Source organism: Macrotis lagotis, chromosome 1 (assembly GCF_037893015.1).
Source record: "Macrotis lagotis isolate mMagLag1 chromosome 1, bilby.v1.9.chrom.fasta, whole genome shotgun sequence".
NCBI lineage: Eukaryota > Metazoa > Chordata > Mammalia > Peramelemorphia > Peramelidae > Macrotis > Macrotis lagotis.
In genome coordinates, this window is record NC_133658.1 from 282,216,960 (window position 1) to 282,232,482 (window position 15,523).

Sequence of the window (15,523 nt, forward strand, 5' to 3'; positions counted from 1 at the left end):
CAGAAGAGCCGGGCGGAGGCGCAAGATGGCCGCGGCGGCGGTGGCCGTAACGGGGGCCGCGGGCGCCGCTGTGCTGCGCGGACGGGGCGTGTGGGGCCGCTCTCGCGTGAGGTGAGCGGCGGGAGGCTGGAGGACTGACCGATAGATAGAGAGACGGAGGGACCGGGGACCGGGGCCCAGGGCGGGGACGGGCCCAGCTCGGGGCTGCAGCTTCGCTCGCGGCGCCGCCCCCTGGAATCTTCCCCTTCGGCGCCTTCCGGGGTCATTTCGTCCATCCCCCTGCTCCGAGCAGGCCCTGGGACAAGCGGAGGCCTTCCCGCCCCGAAGTGGGCTCATGGGAAAATAGGTTCTTACGCGTATAAGCGAGCGTAAGCCCCTGAGACCGAGGGCCTGGACAACTGGAAGGACCAAAAGTTCAATCCCTCCTCCAAGGGGAGGACACTCAGCACGTGCATCTCGGGGGATTTGGCCGAAGTCGCTTTTTAATCAATTTTAATGCTACTGTTGCCCCTAAGTTGAAGCTTTCCCGCAAGCGTACAGCTCTCCACCCATTTGCTGCTTATCTTTTCCCATTAAAAATCACCAGGAGTCCAGAAGGGCCCTGGCCCGATTCGTAGACAAAGTACCTTCAAGTACCCTGTGCTCCTACCAGAGTGTTTCCTCAGAACACCCTTTTACTTTCCCATCCCCGGCCTTTATGTAGTTTCTTTAGCCCAGAATGCACTTCCTATATAATCCATATCCCCTTCGGAAGGAATGGTAATACTGTTTTGCATGCAATCCTCTATATGTATGCAACCCTGCCTTTATGGCTTAACATTCTCTAAACTTGAAATTCCCCCCTCCCTACAGGGACATGAATTTCCAAAGTTCATCTCAAAAGTTAGCTCCTCCATGAAGCTTTCATTCTACTCAGTGATTTCACCCACATGAGACTTCATTTAGTATATTCTGTACCTTTCCAGGTTTTTTCCAGCTATTGTACACTACTGTTATTAATGTATGCCCATAATAGACTGTAAACTGTGTGTTATTTAAAATTTGTATTTCTCAGTCCTTGGTTTAATACTATACACACAATAGGTGGTTAATACATGCTCGTTGAATTGAATTGGATTTATAGTTGGACTAGATGCTTCTTCAGGTTTCTTTGAGCTTTAAAAGGGTATGATTGCTTCTGTGCCACTTTGAATAAATGACAGAACTTGGCCTAGCTTTTCATGATTTTATATATAACTATACAAAATACTTTCCCTATACAACTCTATGAAAGAAGTAGTGTAAATGTATTCCCCCTTTTACATAGGAGGAAAACAGATGCCAAGTGCTCAGGGTAATGCATCTTGTAAATGTCACAGCCAGAATTAAAATCTGGTTCTTCTATTTCTGGCAGCTCCTTGTTTTCTTCTGCTTGTTGTGCAATTTAAGCTGAGTACAACTATTTTTGTCATAAAAGTCTTCCTATAATTTCTTTATCCTACCATCAATGTATCAGGCCCTGCCTAAGCTATGCTTGCAGATGGTATTCCTATTGCTCCTTAGGATTGTGTCCTCATAGGACCAGAGAACCACTTGATTAATAGCTTGTTCTTTCCTCCATACATATGCTCTATAGTTTCTAAATGAGTCATTGTTCACTCCCACACTTTATAACTTGGATCTAGAACTGTGTTACCTGGTCAAATCCTATAAGCCTTCTCTGGTGCCTGTATGCCAGAAACTCAATTAGTCAGTTTTCTGAAAGATAGTGATGGTATCTAAGAAAGAGAGCGGCTGCCAGAGTTGATTTCTTTGACTGGCAGGTTGTATTGCACTGTCCTTCAGAAAAGAGTAAAAACCACAGAGGCAAACCCATAGAACATTAGAACTAGAAAGCTCCTTGTCCAATGCCCTCACTTTACAGAGTTGGTGCTAGGTAAAGTGTTGAGATCATACAGCAAATTATTAACAAAGTTGTAACTTGAATGTAAGGTTTCTGATGTCTAAACTATTCTTTTCACTTTGCTACTTTGCCCATTTCCCTTAGGAATATCAATCATCTTCAATTTAATATTAGAGACTTAAATATTGGAGAATTTTCACTTGTTACATATTGCTGGAGGGGAATGCAGTATACTTTGGTTCCAGAATGTCTTTGATTTTTCATTATACATCATCACAGGACTTGGTCAAAATGTTCTATTTGAAATGAGAGGATCATAGCTCCAGAGCTGGAAAAACTTCATAGGCTATATAGTCCAACTCCCTTGGCTTACAAAGGAAGAAACTGATCCCAGAAAGTTAGTGATTTATCTAAGGTCACAACTTGTAAATTGCCAAATGTGCTGTCTGAGCCAGTCTTCTGGCTCCAAAGCCAGTGCTTTCTCCAACATTCTAGGCTGCTTCAGTTTCCGGAGTGACCATAGTTGCTGCTTCCATGATTTGAAGAAGCTGCCATTAGAACCAAAGGGTTCCTAGCTTCAGACTGTAAATGACTTTTTCAAACAAATAATTGTGAAAGTTGGCTTTTGTAGTAGTTAATAATAAACTACTGATCATGGCAGAATGTGTTTTATATATCATGCTTTACCTTATTTTATCACAAATTTTTCTTAACCAAGTTCTCACTGAGATACTATACAAATACATCTAATGCCATACATTTAGAATATATTTCAGTCTTTTAAGGATCTGTAATTTCATCACTTAAGTTCCCACCAAGACATTGTACAAATACATATAGTGCCTTATGTTTAGAATATACTTCAATCTTTTAATTTTGTCAATCTTGTAATTTTGTCAATTTGATAACTCTCTCCTCTAACCTCAACTCCTCACAATTCAGTGATTTACTAAATTATGTTCTTTGATGGTTACTGTGGCCAAAAAATTAATCACATTCAGTCAAGTCAATATGGTAATAGAACCTTTCCAAATTTAGGAAAGTATATGACTACTCTTTCTCTCTCTCTGTCTCTCTCAACACTCCTTCCTTTTTAGAGGGACTCAAAGTTTTTTCAACTTGGTAGGATGTGTCTGAGTTTTTACTTTGCTGACCAAACTGTTGAGGGCCTCAGTTCATCACCATTCATGATGAAGCATTAATGCAGAATTCAAATTGGTGGTTTCTAAATGTGTGTGTGTATATATATGTGTGTGTGTGTATGTGTATATATATGTATATATATATACACTATAGTGAGGTAAATAGAACTGCTGGAGAAATTAAGACTGATAAATGACACATGGCTAGTCATTAAAGAAGCAAGAACTAAAATTTGAATTTCTTAATGCCCAATCTGATATTTTTTCATAGGATTTGGAACTGAAGGAGATCTTCATATTCATCTTGTCCAATCACCTCATTTTGCACATGAGGAAAATTAAATGCAGAAAGGTTCCATTCAAGGGGACACAGGTAGTATGTGTCTGGGCAAGAATGATAAACCTAGAATCTCAGAACTGAAAGTGATGTCCAAAATCATCTAGTCCTTCTCCACCCCTTTAAGGAATCTTCTACCTGAAGACCCCCAGTGATAAGAAATGTATTGTCTTTTTTTTTTTTTTTTTTGCAAGGCAGTGGGGTTAAGTAACTTGCCCAAGGTCACACAGTTAGGTAATTATTAAGTGTCTGAGATCTGATTTGAATTCAGATCATCCTGACTCCAGGGTTGGTGCTCTATCCACTGCATCACCTAGCTGCCCAAGAATCTTTTTTATAAGATACTAGCTAGTCTAGATAGATAAAATATTTACTCCATCCGGGTACTGTGCTCTGCACTGGAAGTACAAAGACAAAAAAAAAAAAAAAAACCAGGTCCGAATCTCTTGGAGCTTGCATTCTTTCACAGGAAACAAGCTCTACACTTATAAGTAGTTATACATTTATATCAAGTAAATAAAATGTAAATTTAGTAGAGTGGAATTAGATGAGGATGTACTAGCAAGTCTTCAGGTATGGAGGGTGAAAGGATGAAATCCGGAGGGCCTTAATGGGAGGTTGTGGTGCTTGAGTTGAATTTTGAAGGATGCTAGGAAGTCTTAAGAGGTGAGGAAGAGAGATGCATTCCTGGCATGGGACAGCCTGTGCAAAGGCCCAAAGTTCAGAAATTTAAAGTTGTATTTGAAAAACAGGAAGCAAGCCAGTTTGGCAGGGATGGAGAATTCATAGAGGAGAGTAATATTAAGTAAACTTGGAAAGGTACATCAAAACTAGGTTGTGAACAACTTAAAAGCCAAACTGAACCCAAATCCACTAGTGTTTCAGCAAGAGTCACAAGGCAACTAGACAGCACTGTGGCTAGAGTGCTGGGCCTAGAGAATGAAAGACTCGTCTTCCTGATTTCAAATCTGGCTTCAGATACCTACTAGCTATGTGATCCTGGGTTAGTAATTTTACCCTTGTATGCCTCAGTTTCCTCATCTGTAATAAAATGAGCTGGAGAAGGAAATGGCAAAACACTTAATCTTTGCCAAGAAAATCCTAAATGGGGTTATAAAGAGTTTGATCCAGCTGAACAACAGACCTGGTCACAACTCTGCTTTAGAAATGTCACATTGGTAGCTATGTGGAGTTTGGATTGTAGAGGAGAAAGAGTAGAATCAGGGAAATCATCTCTTATCTAACCAAATGATCAGCTTTTCCTTGAAGACTTTCATGAGGTAGAACCTAGTACCTTTCACTGCAGCCCAGTTCAGTTTTGGAGAGCTCTGTTTTTTATTACCTTAAGTCTAAATGTGTCCTTTTACCAACTTTACCCATTATTCCTACTTCTGCCCTATAGGCCAAGTAGAATAAATTTAATTCTTTATCTTGTCCACTTGAAAATAACTATTATCTCTCCCTTAAATAGTCATTTCTTCATACTAACTTGCTATATTTTTTTCAGTTGATCTTCAGATAGCATGACCCTTTTTTATTTTGGTTTGCCCTCCTCTTAACATTTTCCAGCTTATCAACTGTTCTTAAAATATGGTGCCAAGATGTGTTCTGACTCCACTACTAATGCATTGCAATATTTATTCAATGTACTAGTAATACATTGCCTCAAAGCCTCAATAATTTTATTTATATTATGTGTTATGATTTATAGGGCACTTTCCCCTCAAAGCACTGAAATTATTGCAAAGACATTACCTTTTTGTGGGTGAGGAAACTCAGATTTTTGAAGTGTCAGAACTGGGATTTAAAATTAAGTTTCCTGATTCCTGGTCTAGTATTCATTCCCTTAAGGATACAGGAATGTGTATGATATTCTTTATTTTTTCTTTCTTTATTTATTTTTAGGTTTTTTTTGCAAGGCAAATGGGGTTAAGTGGCTTGCCCAAAGCCACATAGTTAGGTAATTAACCTGAGGTCTGATTTGAACTCAGGTACTTCTGACTCCAGGGCCCCTGCTCTATCCATAGCACCACCTAGCCACCCTGAGTAGTATTCTTTAGAAAGGAAAATCTTCATCATATATATTTTAAAATATCATCTGCATGAAGGGTACTATCACTGATTATTTGTAATATCACAAATGACTACTAATTTAATTGAGTGTGCATTCCTGCTTTAGGTTTGGACTGAGTGCATACAGGCGGTTTAGTAGTGGCAGTTCGTACCCCAATATTCCTCTCTCTTCTCCTCTACCTGGAGTGCCCAAACCTATTTTTGCAACAGTTGATGGACAGGAAAAATTTGAAACCAAAGTAACGACACTGGAGAATGGACTTCGTGTGGCATCCCAAAATAAATTTGGACAATTTTGTACAGTAGGAAGTAAGTACATTTGCTGGTCAATGGCCAATTATTTGTTTCATTTGGTTTGTATATAAGTGCTTTCTACTCATAAACAGTTAATTAAAAAGGTATATACCTTATTAGTAAAAAATGGAAAGTGATGTTTAATTTAGTCTTAGGCATCATTTTAGGAAATTGGTTTTTAGATTATAGTGTTCTCTTTTCTGGTTTAACTTTTTTTTGTTTTGTTATTAGTTCTGATTAATTCAGGATCAAGACATGAAGCAAAATATGTTGGTGGAATTGCTCACTTTTTGGAAAAACTGGCATTTTCGGTCAGTATCTGGTTTGTAATTTGGAAGATTATACTTGTTAGGGGTAACTGAGTAGATAGATAGTCTTGCTGTCAAGCCCTCTTCACCTCTTGCCTTAACTTTTGAAGTAATCTCCTTTCATGGTTTAAGTCTCTTTTCTCTCCAGTCCCTTCTAAACATAGCTGCAAAGTGATTTTCCTAACATGTGTGTCTGTTAATATCTTTTCCCTACTCAAATTCCAGTGGGGAGTGGGGCCCATTACTTCAAATATAGTAAATTATGTGGCTTTTAAAACTCTTCATAATATATTCTCTGAGTTCCCTTTCATGGCTTTATATATTATTCTCCTTTCCACATTCTATAGGTTAGCCAAACTGACTTTGCTGTGTTTCACCCATGACATACTATCTCCTATGTTTATTCCTTTACACCGACTGTTCCCTGTGCCTGGAATCTACTTCCTCTTTATGGAATTCTTAGAATTCCTGGTTTCCTTAAAAAAAATTATAGTGAGAGTCATCTAGAGAAAGAACTATTCACAGATTACTTCCAGTTGTTTTTGTATTTTGTGGCTTTTCCCTTTTAGTTTTTTCATTCTTTCACAACATGACAATGTAGAAATATGTCTACATGATTTCACTTGTATAACTTGTGTCAGATTCCTTGTCATCTTGGGGGGGTTATAAAAAAATCAATGTTGAAAACTATCTTGATCTGTAATTGAAAAAATAAAATACTGTTTACCAAGGGGGGGGGAGAGAAAAAAGTCCTGGTTTTGTTGAAAACTGCTCAAGTACTACATTCAGCATGAAGCCTTCCATTTGGTAGTTCTTTCCCCACCCCATCCTCTTCCAAAATTATCTAGTATTCGCTTTGTATGTTGTTTGGATATATTAAGTGTATTAATTTAGTAGAATTTACGGGGATTCCTCAGAGGGCAGGGACTTTATTTTTGTCTTTGTATCTCCAGAGCTTGGCAGAAAGTATACCATTGCTATTTGGTTGATTATCAAGCCAGACTGTAATAACAATAATGAAGCAGATGCTGATGACTAAAAACAACTTTGGTGAAGTAGGAAGTAAGTTAGATTGTTTTTAAAAATTTGAAACTAACAGAATGTTTTTATCCCCAGTCTACTGCCAGATTTGGCAGCAAAGATGAAATTCTTCTTACCTTGGAAAAGCATGGGGGAATTTGTGACTGCCAGACATCAAGGTATGTCATCTACTGCCTAAAATAATTTTTTAAAAAGAATTTCTAACAGAGCTTATTTTTAACATCATAAACACTTCCCAAACAAACTTTTCCCCTCACTTTCTCTGAAAACTCTTAAGCAGAACTGCCTAATAGCAGTTTCTGTGTCTCTTTTCTTTTGTAGTTTAGTGATTATTAATAGAAGGGTCAGCTACTTTAAATAATGCTTAGTTTCATTTTAGACAATGATCAGAAGATCATAGAATTAGAACTATATAGGACTGCAAAAGGTCATTTCTATGGATATCATTCAAAATTACTTATGCCATAAGGTTTTCAAAGTAATGTGAGGTGGACCTTGTTATGTGGGGTAGAAGAGATAAAATGATAGCATGCAACTATATGGAGAAATAGATCTATAGAATGCTATGAGCACAAACATGTAACAGAAGAGAGTAACTTAAAAGGTGGCGATCAGTATCAGTTTTTTTATTCATATTTTCAATGACTCCCTACCCACCTACGTGATTAAATTTATACTCAAACTGAGCATTCACTTTTATATCTCTTTGAAAATTCCAACTTCATTTATTTCTGCTCTATAACATGAACTTCATGCTCACTCAGATTTGTTAGTTCATGGTGGGTCTCAACCATTCCAGGTTCTTTTAGGGCTGTGGCTTGCATTTCTTTTCTATAACCCCTCCACTTAGCACCCAGTATATGTCCTCCATAAATTTTGACCAATGAATTTTTGAAGTACAGAATAAAAATATCTTGTTTAATAAAAAATTAGAATGTGCTAATGTCTTAAAATTACAGCAAGATTTACTGACTCCTTTCAGCTTTCACTCAGTAAATAGTTAACTTTATTTCTGAGAATGAGACTACTTCTACATTAATAGTTGATTTGTGGGTGGCTAGGTGGCACAGTGGATAGAGCACCGGCCTTGGAGTCAGGAGTACCAGGGTTCAAATCTGACCTCAAACACTTAATAATTACCTAGCCTAAAGTTGATTTGCCTTTAGGATGGTTCATCTTAAATGACAAAATTTAAAAAGGTTAGCATAAACCATCCAAATTAAAGTAATTTTCAGATCACAAATTCCATGACAAAAATAATTTGTGCTTTTTCAGGGATACTACCATGTATGCTGTGTCTGCTGATACAAAAGGACTGGATACTGTAGTTGGCTTATTAGCTGATGTAGTGCTTCAGCCAAAATTATCAGGTATGATTCTCTGCAACTTCTCAAGAAGTTAAACATCAGTTTGATTCAAGTATCTGCTGTTACAGTGTAGTATGGGGGAAAAAAAGTTTTGTTTTCTAGGGAAGGGAACAATATAGGCAATGCTGTTGTGCAAAAATTGCAAGCAAATCAGATTTAAAAATTCATTTATGATGTGATAATGATTAATAGTGGAGTAGTCCCTTAGGTTTTATAAATTAATAGATCTATTTGATGCTTTTTAGTGAAATATGACTGAGGTGTGACAGCAAGTTTCATTTTGATCTTGTCTTACACCCATTTCTAGACTTTTCTTCCTAGTTATTGATAGGTCTTAATCTTGTTTGGAGAAAGAGATTTGTTTCCACATCATTGAAATAATAGATCCTTGACATGTCAATACTATTCATCCTGCTGTTGCTATTACTTTATTATGAATAACACTAAAGAATTTTCCTTTTCATCATTACACTTAATCCCATGAGGGAGGGAGGGAGGTTATATAGATGACATCCTGATAAATGAGGAAAATAAGGCAGAAAGAAGTTGACTTGCTCATGGTCATATAGGCAGGTAGGTACAGAGCTAGAAGTAGAATCTGTCCCAGTTCACTACTTTTCCTCTGATAACACATGAAGTACTTCTGCTAGTCTGTCTGTGTCATCTCGACAGTTCTTAATATTGTATTTCTTTACCATGGTACAAATGAGTCAGCTTCTTCTGTCTTTTTACTTTATGATAGAGACTCTTCTGCTTTGAATTCCTTGTGTTTTTGCAGATGAGGAAATTGATATGACTCGAATGGCTGTCCAGTTTGAATTAGAGGACCTAAATATGAGGCCTGATCCAGAGCCACTTCTTACAGAGATGATTCATGAAGTAAGAGAAACCATCTTTGGATTAGGCCCATCATCAATACAGCTTGTAATCTTTCTTTTGTTAGCACCAAAGGACAGTTTTTGATCCACACAAGTTAACCCAATACGTAACTGTTATCTACATAAGAAATAAAAATTTCCTTAGAATTGACTAATTATATTTGACCTTAAAACTACTCCTTCAAAACCATTTAGTTTTAATATTTTCATCTGGAGAGGTAGATTTAATCATTATCTTGATAACATAAAGATCTACTCAGATATCTCATCATGGTATAAAAATTGAGTTCTCAGAAACTATTGCACTTGAGTACAGGCTTTGACAGATTCTACCAAGCTAAAAGGGTTTCAAATACAGGTTTGGTGGAATGTTTGTGTCTCATATGTAAGGACCAGCCTGCCTGAAGCTCAGAGAGCATCATCTAAAGGTTGATCACTAGGCGATCAATGATTTTTGACCACAAAAACCCATGAAGAGTATCTCTTGTCTTAACATACCATGTTTTAACATAACTTAAAAGGAATAAAGGAATCTTATAATACTTTGGATTCTTGAAATCACAACTATACATAAATAGAGGTGATTACTTTTTAAGGTTAGGTAGACCTAAAAAACACTTCTAAATATAGCTGATATACTAGAAATAGCCAGAGGATGTTAAACATGTAATGTTTTCTCAAATGCATTGTAATGATAAAAATCAGAACGGGGTGGAATTTATTTTGACATGTGGACAAACGTAAAGCTTTGTCTGATTCCTATACAGTTTCTTATGCCTCTCTTCTCTTATCAGGCTGCATATAGGGAAAATACAGTGGGCCTCCACCGTTTCTGTCCTGTAGAAAATATTCCCAAAATTGATCGGAAAGTACTCCATTCATACCTGAGAAATTACTACACTCCTGATCGGATGGTACTGGCTGGTGTAGGTATAGAACATGAGCAATTAGTAGAGTGTGCCAGAAAATATCTCCTTGGAACAGATCCAGTTTGGAGTAGTGGACAGGCGAAGGATGTTGATAAATCTGTTGCACAGTATACTGGAGGGATTATCAAGGTAATAACCAAAGTGAGGTATCAAATTATAAATATTTTCAGTAGCATCATAAAACCTTTAAATTGCATTCTGATTTAGGTTACTTTTTAATAATTATCACTGAGAGATTGAAAAGGTGTGGTAAACTAAAAGGACAGACTGCTGCATGCATTCTTATAATCACTCACTGTGCCAAATATTCTAACTATTATTTTGCTAAACTATTTTTTTTATAGGGTATTGTTTAATTCTGGGAAAGTAGATCCAGAAATAGCTGTAATACAAAAAACAAAAGACTTCACTAAAACTTCGGACATTTTGTCAAAGGAGTTAAAAATTAGATCCACCTTCGGAAATGAATTTAACACAGTATTGAAATTTTTACAAACTCTTGGTGGAGCATTTCCTTGAAATATTGATGACTAAATTATTACTGCTATATACATATGTGTAGCCCTTTAGGAAGGACTTCCACATTTGTCTTTAACCTATGATGTGTGTTCAGGTAACCTTAGAACCTAGGTCTTTTGATCCCTAATCTAAAATTTTTTCCATCAAAACTTAGATTGCTAATAAACATTTTAAATAGAGGCTTTTAAAAAAGTTTTAAAGTTTAATCTGGAGGTATTTATTGAAGTTTACTTATGATCTTTATAAAAACCATTTCAACTTAAGGCATTTTGAACTGGCTCAGATGATGAATGTTGTATTCACAACCTATTGTTTATAAGACTTAGTTGTTAAGACATTCTTTTGAATTTGTCTTCCTCACAGATAGAAAGAGATATGTCAGATGTGAGTCTAGGGCCCACACCAATCCCTGAACTCACACATATTATGATAGGACTTGAAAGCTGTTCTTTTTTGGTAAGTGTTAAGAAGGTCTATGCCTAAATTTGCATTACTGAATGTAATCCACTCACTAATTTGATTTTTTTTTTTCTCCCATCTCTTGCAGGAGGAAGATTTTATCCCCTTTGCAGTGCTAAACATGATGATGGGAGGAGGAGGCTCTTTTTCAGCTGGTGGACCAGGAAAGGGAATGTTTACCAGACTCTATCTCAATGTGTTAAACAGGTTGGTGGGAATCTTAGAAAAAGTTTTTCTCAGGGTCATTAAACGAATCTTGGAGGTTTTGTTTTCTTCATGTGCAAATCTTGTGTCTCACATTAAATTTGGGGTTTTATTTATAGACACCATTGGATGTATAATGCAACCTCCTATCACCACAGTTATGAAGATACAGGTCTCTTGTGTATTCATGCTAGTGCTGATCCTAGACAGGTAAATGTGATGACTAATTTTTTTCATTTCTAAAGCTTAAGGAAGCCTCTGAAGTTCATTATCTTATAAATTTTTATCATTTTAATTTAGTCAGCCAAATTCATTGTAGTATTAAATTAATAGTACATTATTCAGAACTTATATAACCTACAGCAGCTTTTCTAGGGAGTTTCTTAGAAATATAGCAAAACCAACTGTGTTGTAAGGGAAAGAACAGTGGACTTAGACTTGATTCTCAGCCTTTGTGATTAATGAAAAATCACTTATTTTCATTACCTTTAATATCATATATAAGATGCAATTGAAAATAAATGGATATTATATATGTATGCACGTACATCTTTATAGGGTATTTGATTATCAGAAAATCATGTATTTTGGTAAAGTGCTTTTTTAATTGTGAAGTACTGTACAAATATTAGTTATTATCATACAATTAAAAAAACTAAACTTTTAGGTTGCACTTAGGGACGTTATTAAAATTATTTAATTATTTAAAGAGTAAATCATTGCTTTATTAAGTTCAAAACCACATCCTTTTTTAGGTTCGAGAAATGGTAGACATCATTACAAGGGAATTTATTTTAATGGGCGGAGCTGTGGGTGAGGTAAGTTATGCATTTATCTATATCCTGTAATTGGAGGAGTCAGCTGCAACATAATAGCTATTAGAATAATACTGAAAGCAGAGAAATTACTCAATACCGCAAACACATTGTTCAATTTGAATATTAAATGTAAATGGGGAAGATAGCAAAGAATACAATTGGAATATGAGATTCATGGTTATGCACAATTTGGGGATTAAAATAAAATTCACCTTACTAATATTTGTTTTTATCTCAATGTATTTCTTAAAACTGAAAAATAGAGTACCTCTTTGTATATAATCCTGTTAAATGTAAACGAGGATACATAAGTTTACTTGTTAAAAATTTAGAGAATAGAAAATCAATTAAAAAAACAGCTATGGTTTATAGAACTACTATTTTTCCTTAGGATTTTGACAGCTTCCTGGTTCCTTTGGAGATTCTTTTCCAGCATGTCTCCCTTCCTATGTCCCAAATTGCCTACCTGCCATTTTTATACTAAAGAAAGCTTATAAGTCCCTCTGAAATCCATTTGTGCTGGTTAGGTATGGTGGGAAAAGGTATTTGCTATAGAGTTAGAGGACTTAGGATAAAATCCCATCTTTGATACTTCCTTCCTATGTCAAAGTGGGCAAGTTCTTTAACCTGCCCAGGTCCCCATTTCATCATCTGTAAAATGAGAGAACAGAACTATAAGATTGTTGTTCTACCCAGCTCTAAATCTACAGTTCCAGATCTTAGATTTCCTCTCCGTTGTTTCTTCCTATTTAAAAGACTCCATCTTGAATTTCACCTTCCCTGGTGCCAAACAAACATGTTCATCCATGTTTAATAGGTTTTCATTTGATCCTGTCACCCCCTCAAGATATAACTTTTATCACTTCCTTTCACAGCCAAACTCCTATAAAAAAATGTTTTAAACTCATCTTGTCTTCACCTCCTATTCCTTGACAGTTTGCATTTTGGTTTCCAACCATACCATTGTACTGACACTTCCATCTCCAAGGTTATGAATGACCTCGATTGCTATGGAGCACCCTAGAGCTTGATTAGACATTGAAGATGCCAAGGTCATCCACTAAATCTAGAGCCCTTATCAGTCGTCTTGACTCTGTCTTGCCAAGCTGGATCATGATGACTTTGGGAGAGTGAAGTTCTTTGTGCAGCTCTACCTCATTAAAATCCAATTTACACATGCCAACAAAAGATATCACTCACAACTCTTCCCTTAATAGATTTTGTCAAAAACTGGAACACAAAATAAGATAGAATATGAAGATTTTAAGGAGTAAAGGAGAAAATAAGGGAGTCCTGTACTCATTTTTCTGCTCAAAGTAGAAAGTGAGAAAGTGAGGTCTTCTCTCTGTTTTGGGGGAGGGGAGAGAACTACCGCTATTGCTCCTGTCAGTGCTGTATAAGTAATGATGGAAAATTAAAAGGAAGAGAGTAACAAGGATTTAATTGAAGTTAGATAACAGATTTTATTTTATAATTGAGCTGGTCAGCTATAGGGTCAAAATTGTGAAGGCAGCCAAGTAAAAGCAGTGCAAACATGATAGATTGGAAAATCAGAAAGGGTAAAAGAATTGGAGGTAAGAGAATGGGTTTGTAGAAGGATGAGGCACAGAAGGAGGTAGATGAAGTCATGATCAAAAAAAGAAATTTCAGATTTGGATCTTAAAAAGAATTAAGATATGACAATCCCTACTGTGTAATAAATTTAAATTTATTTAAGACTGAATTGAAACCAGGATATTTGAGCAAATATCAATGTCATAGCTCAGATGGACAAATCCAGAATTTGTTAAAGGAGAGGAGGGAATTGGGTGGGGCAGTATCCTTGCTGTATTTTGATGAAATCAAATCACTCCCATGTTTTCTTGATTTTTCAATTCAATTGTATAAAAAAAAATTTAAAAAAGTTTCAATTCAATTGTAGACATAAATGAATAAAGTGATTGCATTCAGTATTGTTGATATATGATATTTTGGCATGGTCAGTATTCATAAAATTCTGTGAAATGGTTATTTAAACATCTAGGTGGAGCTTGAGAGAGCCAAGACACAACTTATGTCCATGCTAATGATGAACCTAGAATCCAGACCTGTAATTTTTGAGGATGTAGGGAGGCAGGTGCTGGCAACAAACTCCAGGAAACTACCTCATGAATTGTGTGCTCTCATTCGTGAGTATTGCATCCATATATGTTATAGTTATACTAAACCAAAGAGTTCTAAGGAAACTATTTTTGTCATACTAATTATCTCTCACTTGACCTTCAGAAATGGAATTTTGATGACTTTCATCCTCCTCTAACATGAGTAAGAACCTACTATGTGCAGACTCACTTTATTGCAGAGATCTTTATATCCTTTAAGTAGTTTATTAAGTCACATCAACCCATAAGTCACCAAAGTAATTGAAGGCTGTTGTTTTAAGATGGTAAAAAAGTAATGTTCATTTGATTCCTAGGGATAAAGGTTGTTACAGTTCACTCATTTTAGGGCAATTAGGATTAAGCGATTATTCAGGATCATATAGTTAGTAAAAGTCAGGTGAGGCCAGATTTGAATTCAGGAAGATGAGTCTTCCTGTCTTCAGGCCTGTCATTCTAACCACTGAGCCACCCAGCTGACATGGGATAGAAGTGTAGGGTTTTTTTAATTAGAGTTGCTTCAGAACCACCAAGAAGAGCTCAGGCTACCTTTCCTTGACCAATTCATTGTAGCACAAACAACTTTTAACTACCTCTTAACCCATAGGAATTCTCTTTTCTCCTAGTTAGATCTTTGTGAACTCTCTTACTCTATTGTCTCCAAAATGAATTTAATCTTAAAATTAGCAGTTCTAATTTCAGCGAAAGTATATTCAAAGCAAAGTAGTTTTCAAAATTCCTTGTTTTCTTCTGTCCTAGGTAATGTGAAATCACATGATATCAAGAGGGTAGCTACTAAAATGCTTCGAGGTAAACCTGCAGTAGCTGCCCTGGGAGACTTGTCAGATCTGCCAACATATGAACACATTCAAGCAGCACTAGCTAGTAAAGATGGACGACTGCCAAGAATGTATAGGCTTTTCCGATAAGGAACTGATAAAGCCTAAGCCACCCTGAGAGCATCGTAATTTAGTACAAAAAAAGATGTTTAATTTTACAGAATAAAATAAATGGAACTGTTCTCCAGAATTAAATGAACTCCTAATTTAAAACTTTCCAGACCATGCAACTCAGTTTTCACTCCCTCAAAATTAAGTATGTTGGCCACTGGAATAAATATTTTTAACAACCTAA

The 15,523-nt window shown here is 36.3% G+C and overlaps 1 protein-coding gene across 2 annotated transcripts; it reads left to right on the forward strand.

Annotated features, from left to right (window-relative positions):
* Nucleotides 1–2: 2 nt before the first annotated feature.
* PMPCA (peptidase, mitochondrial processing subunit alpha) lies at nt 3–15,523 on the forward strand. Of its 2 annotated transcripts, XM_074210702.1 has the most exons (13): nt 3–111; nt 5,541–5,743; nt 5,960–6,039; nt 7,153–7,235; nt 8,353–8,447; nt 9,223–9,323; nt 10,117–10,380; nt 11,134–11,226; nt 11,318–11,436; nt 11,553–11,643; nt 12,189–12,251; nt 14,275–14,419; nt 15,149–15,523. In XM_074210702.1, the coding sequence occupies exons 1-13, from the start codon at nt 26–28 to the stop codon at nt 15,316–15,318; spliced, it is 1,593 nt and encodes a 530-aa protein (XP_074066803.1). In that variant the 5' UTR covers nt 3–25; the 3' UTR covers nt 15,319–15,523. The 2 variants fall into 2 exon arrangements, with proteins under 2 accessions (XP_074066803.1, XP_074066804.1); XM_074210703.1 differs by lacking the exon at nt 3–111 and having other exon boundaries at nt 5,654–5,743; nt 7,153–7,239.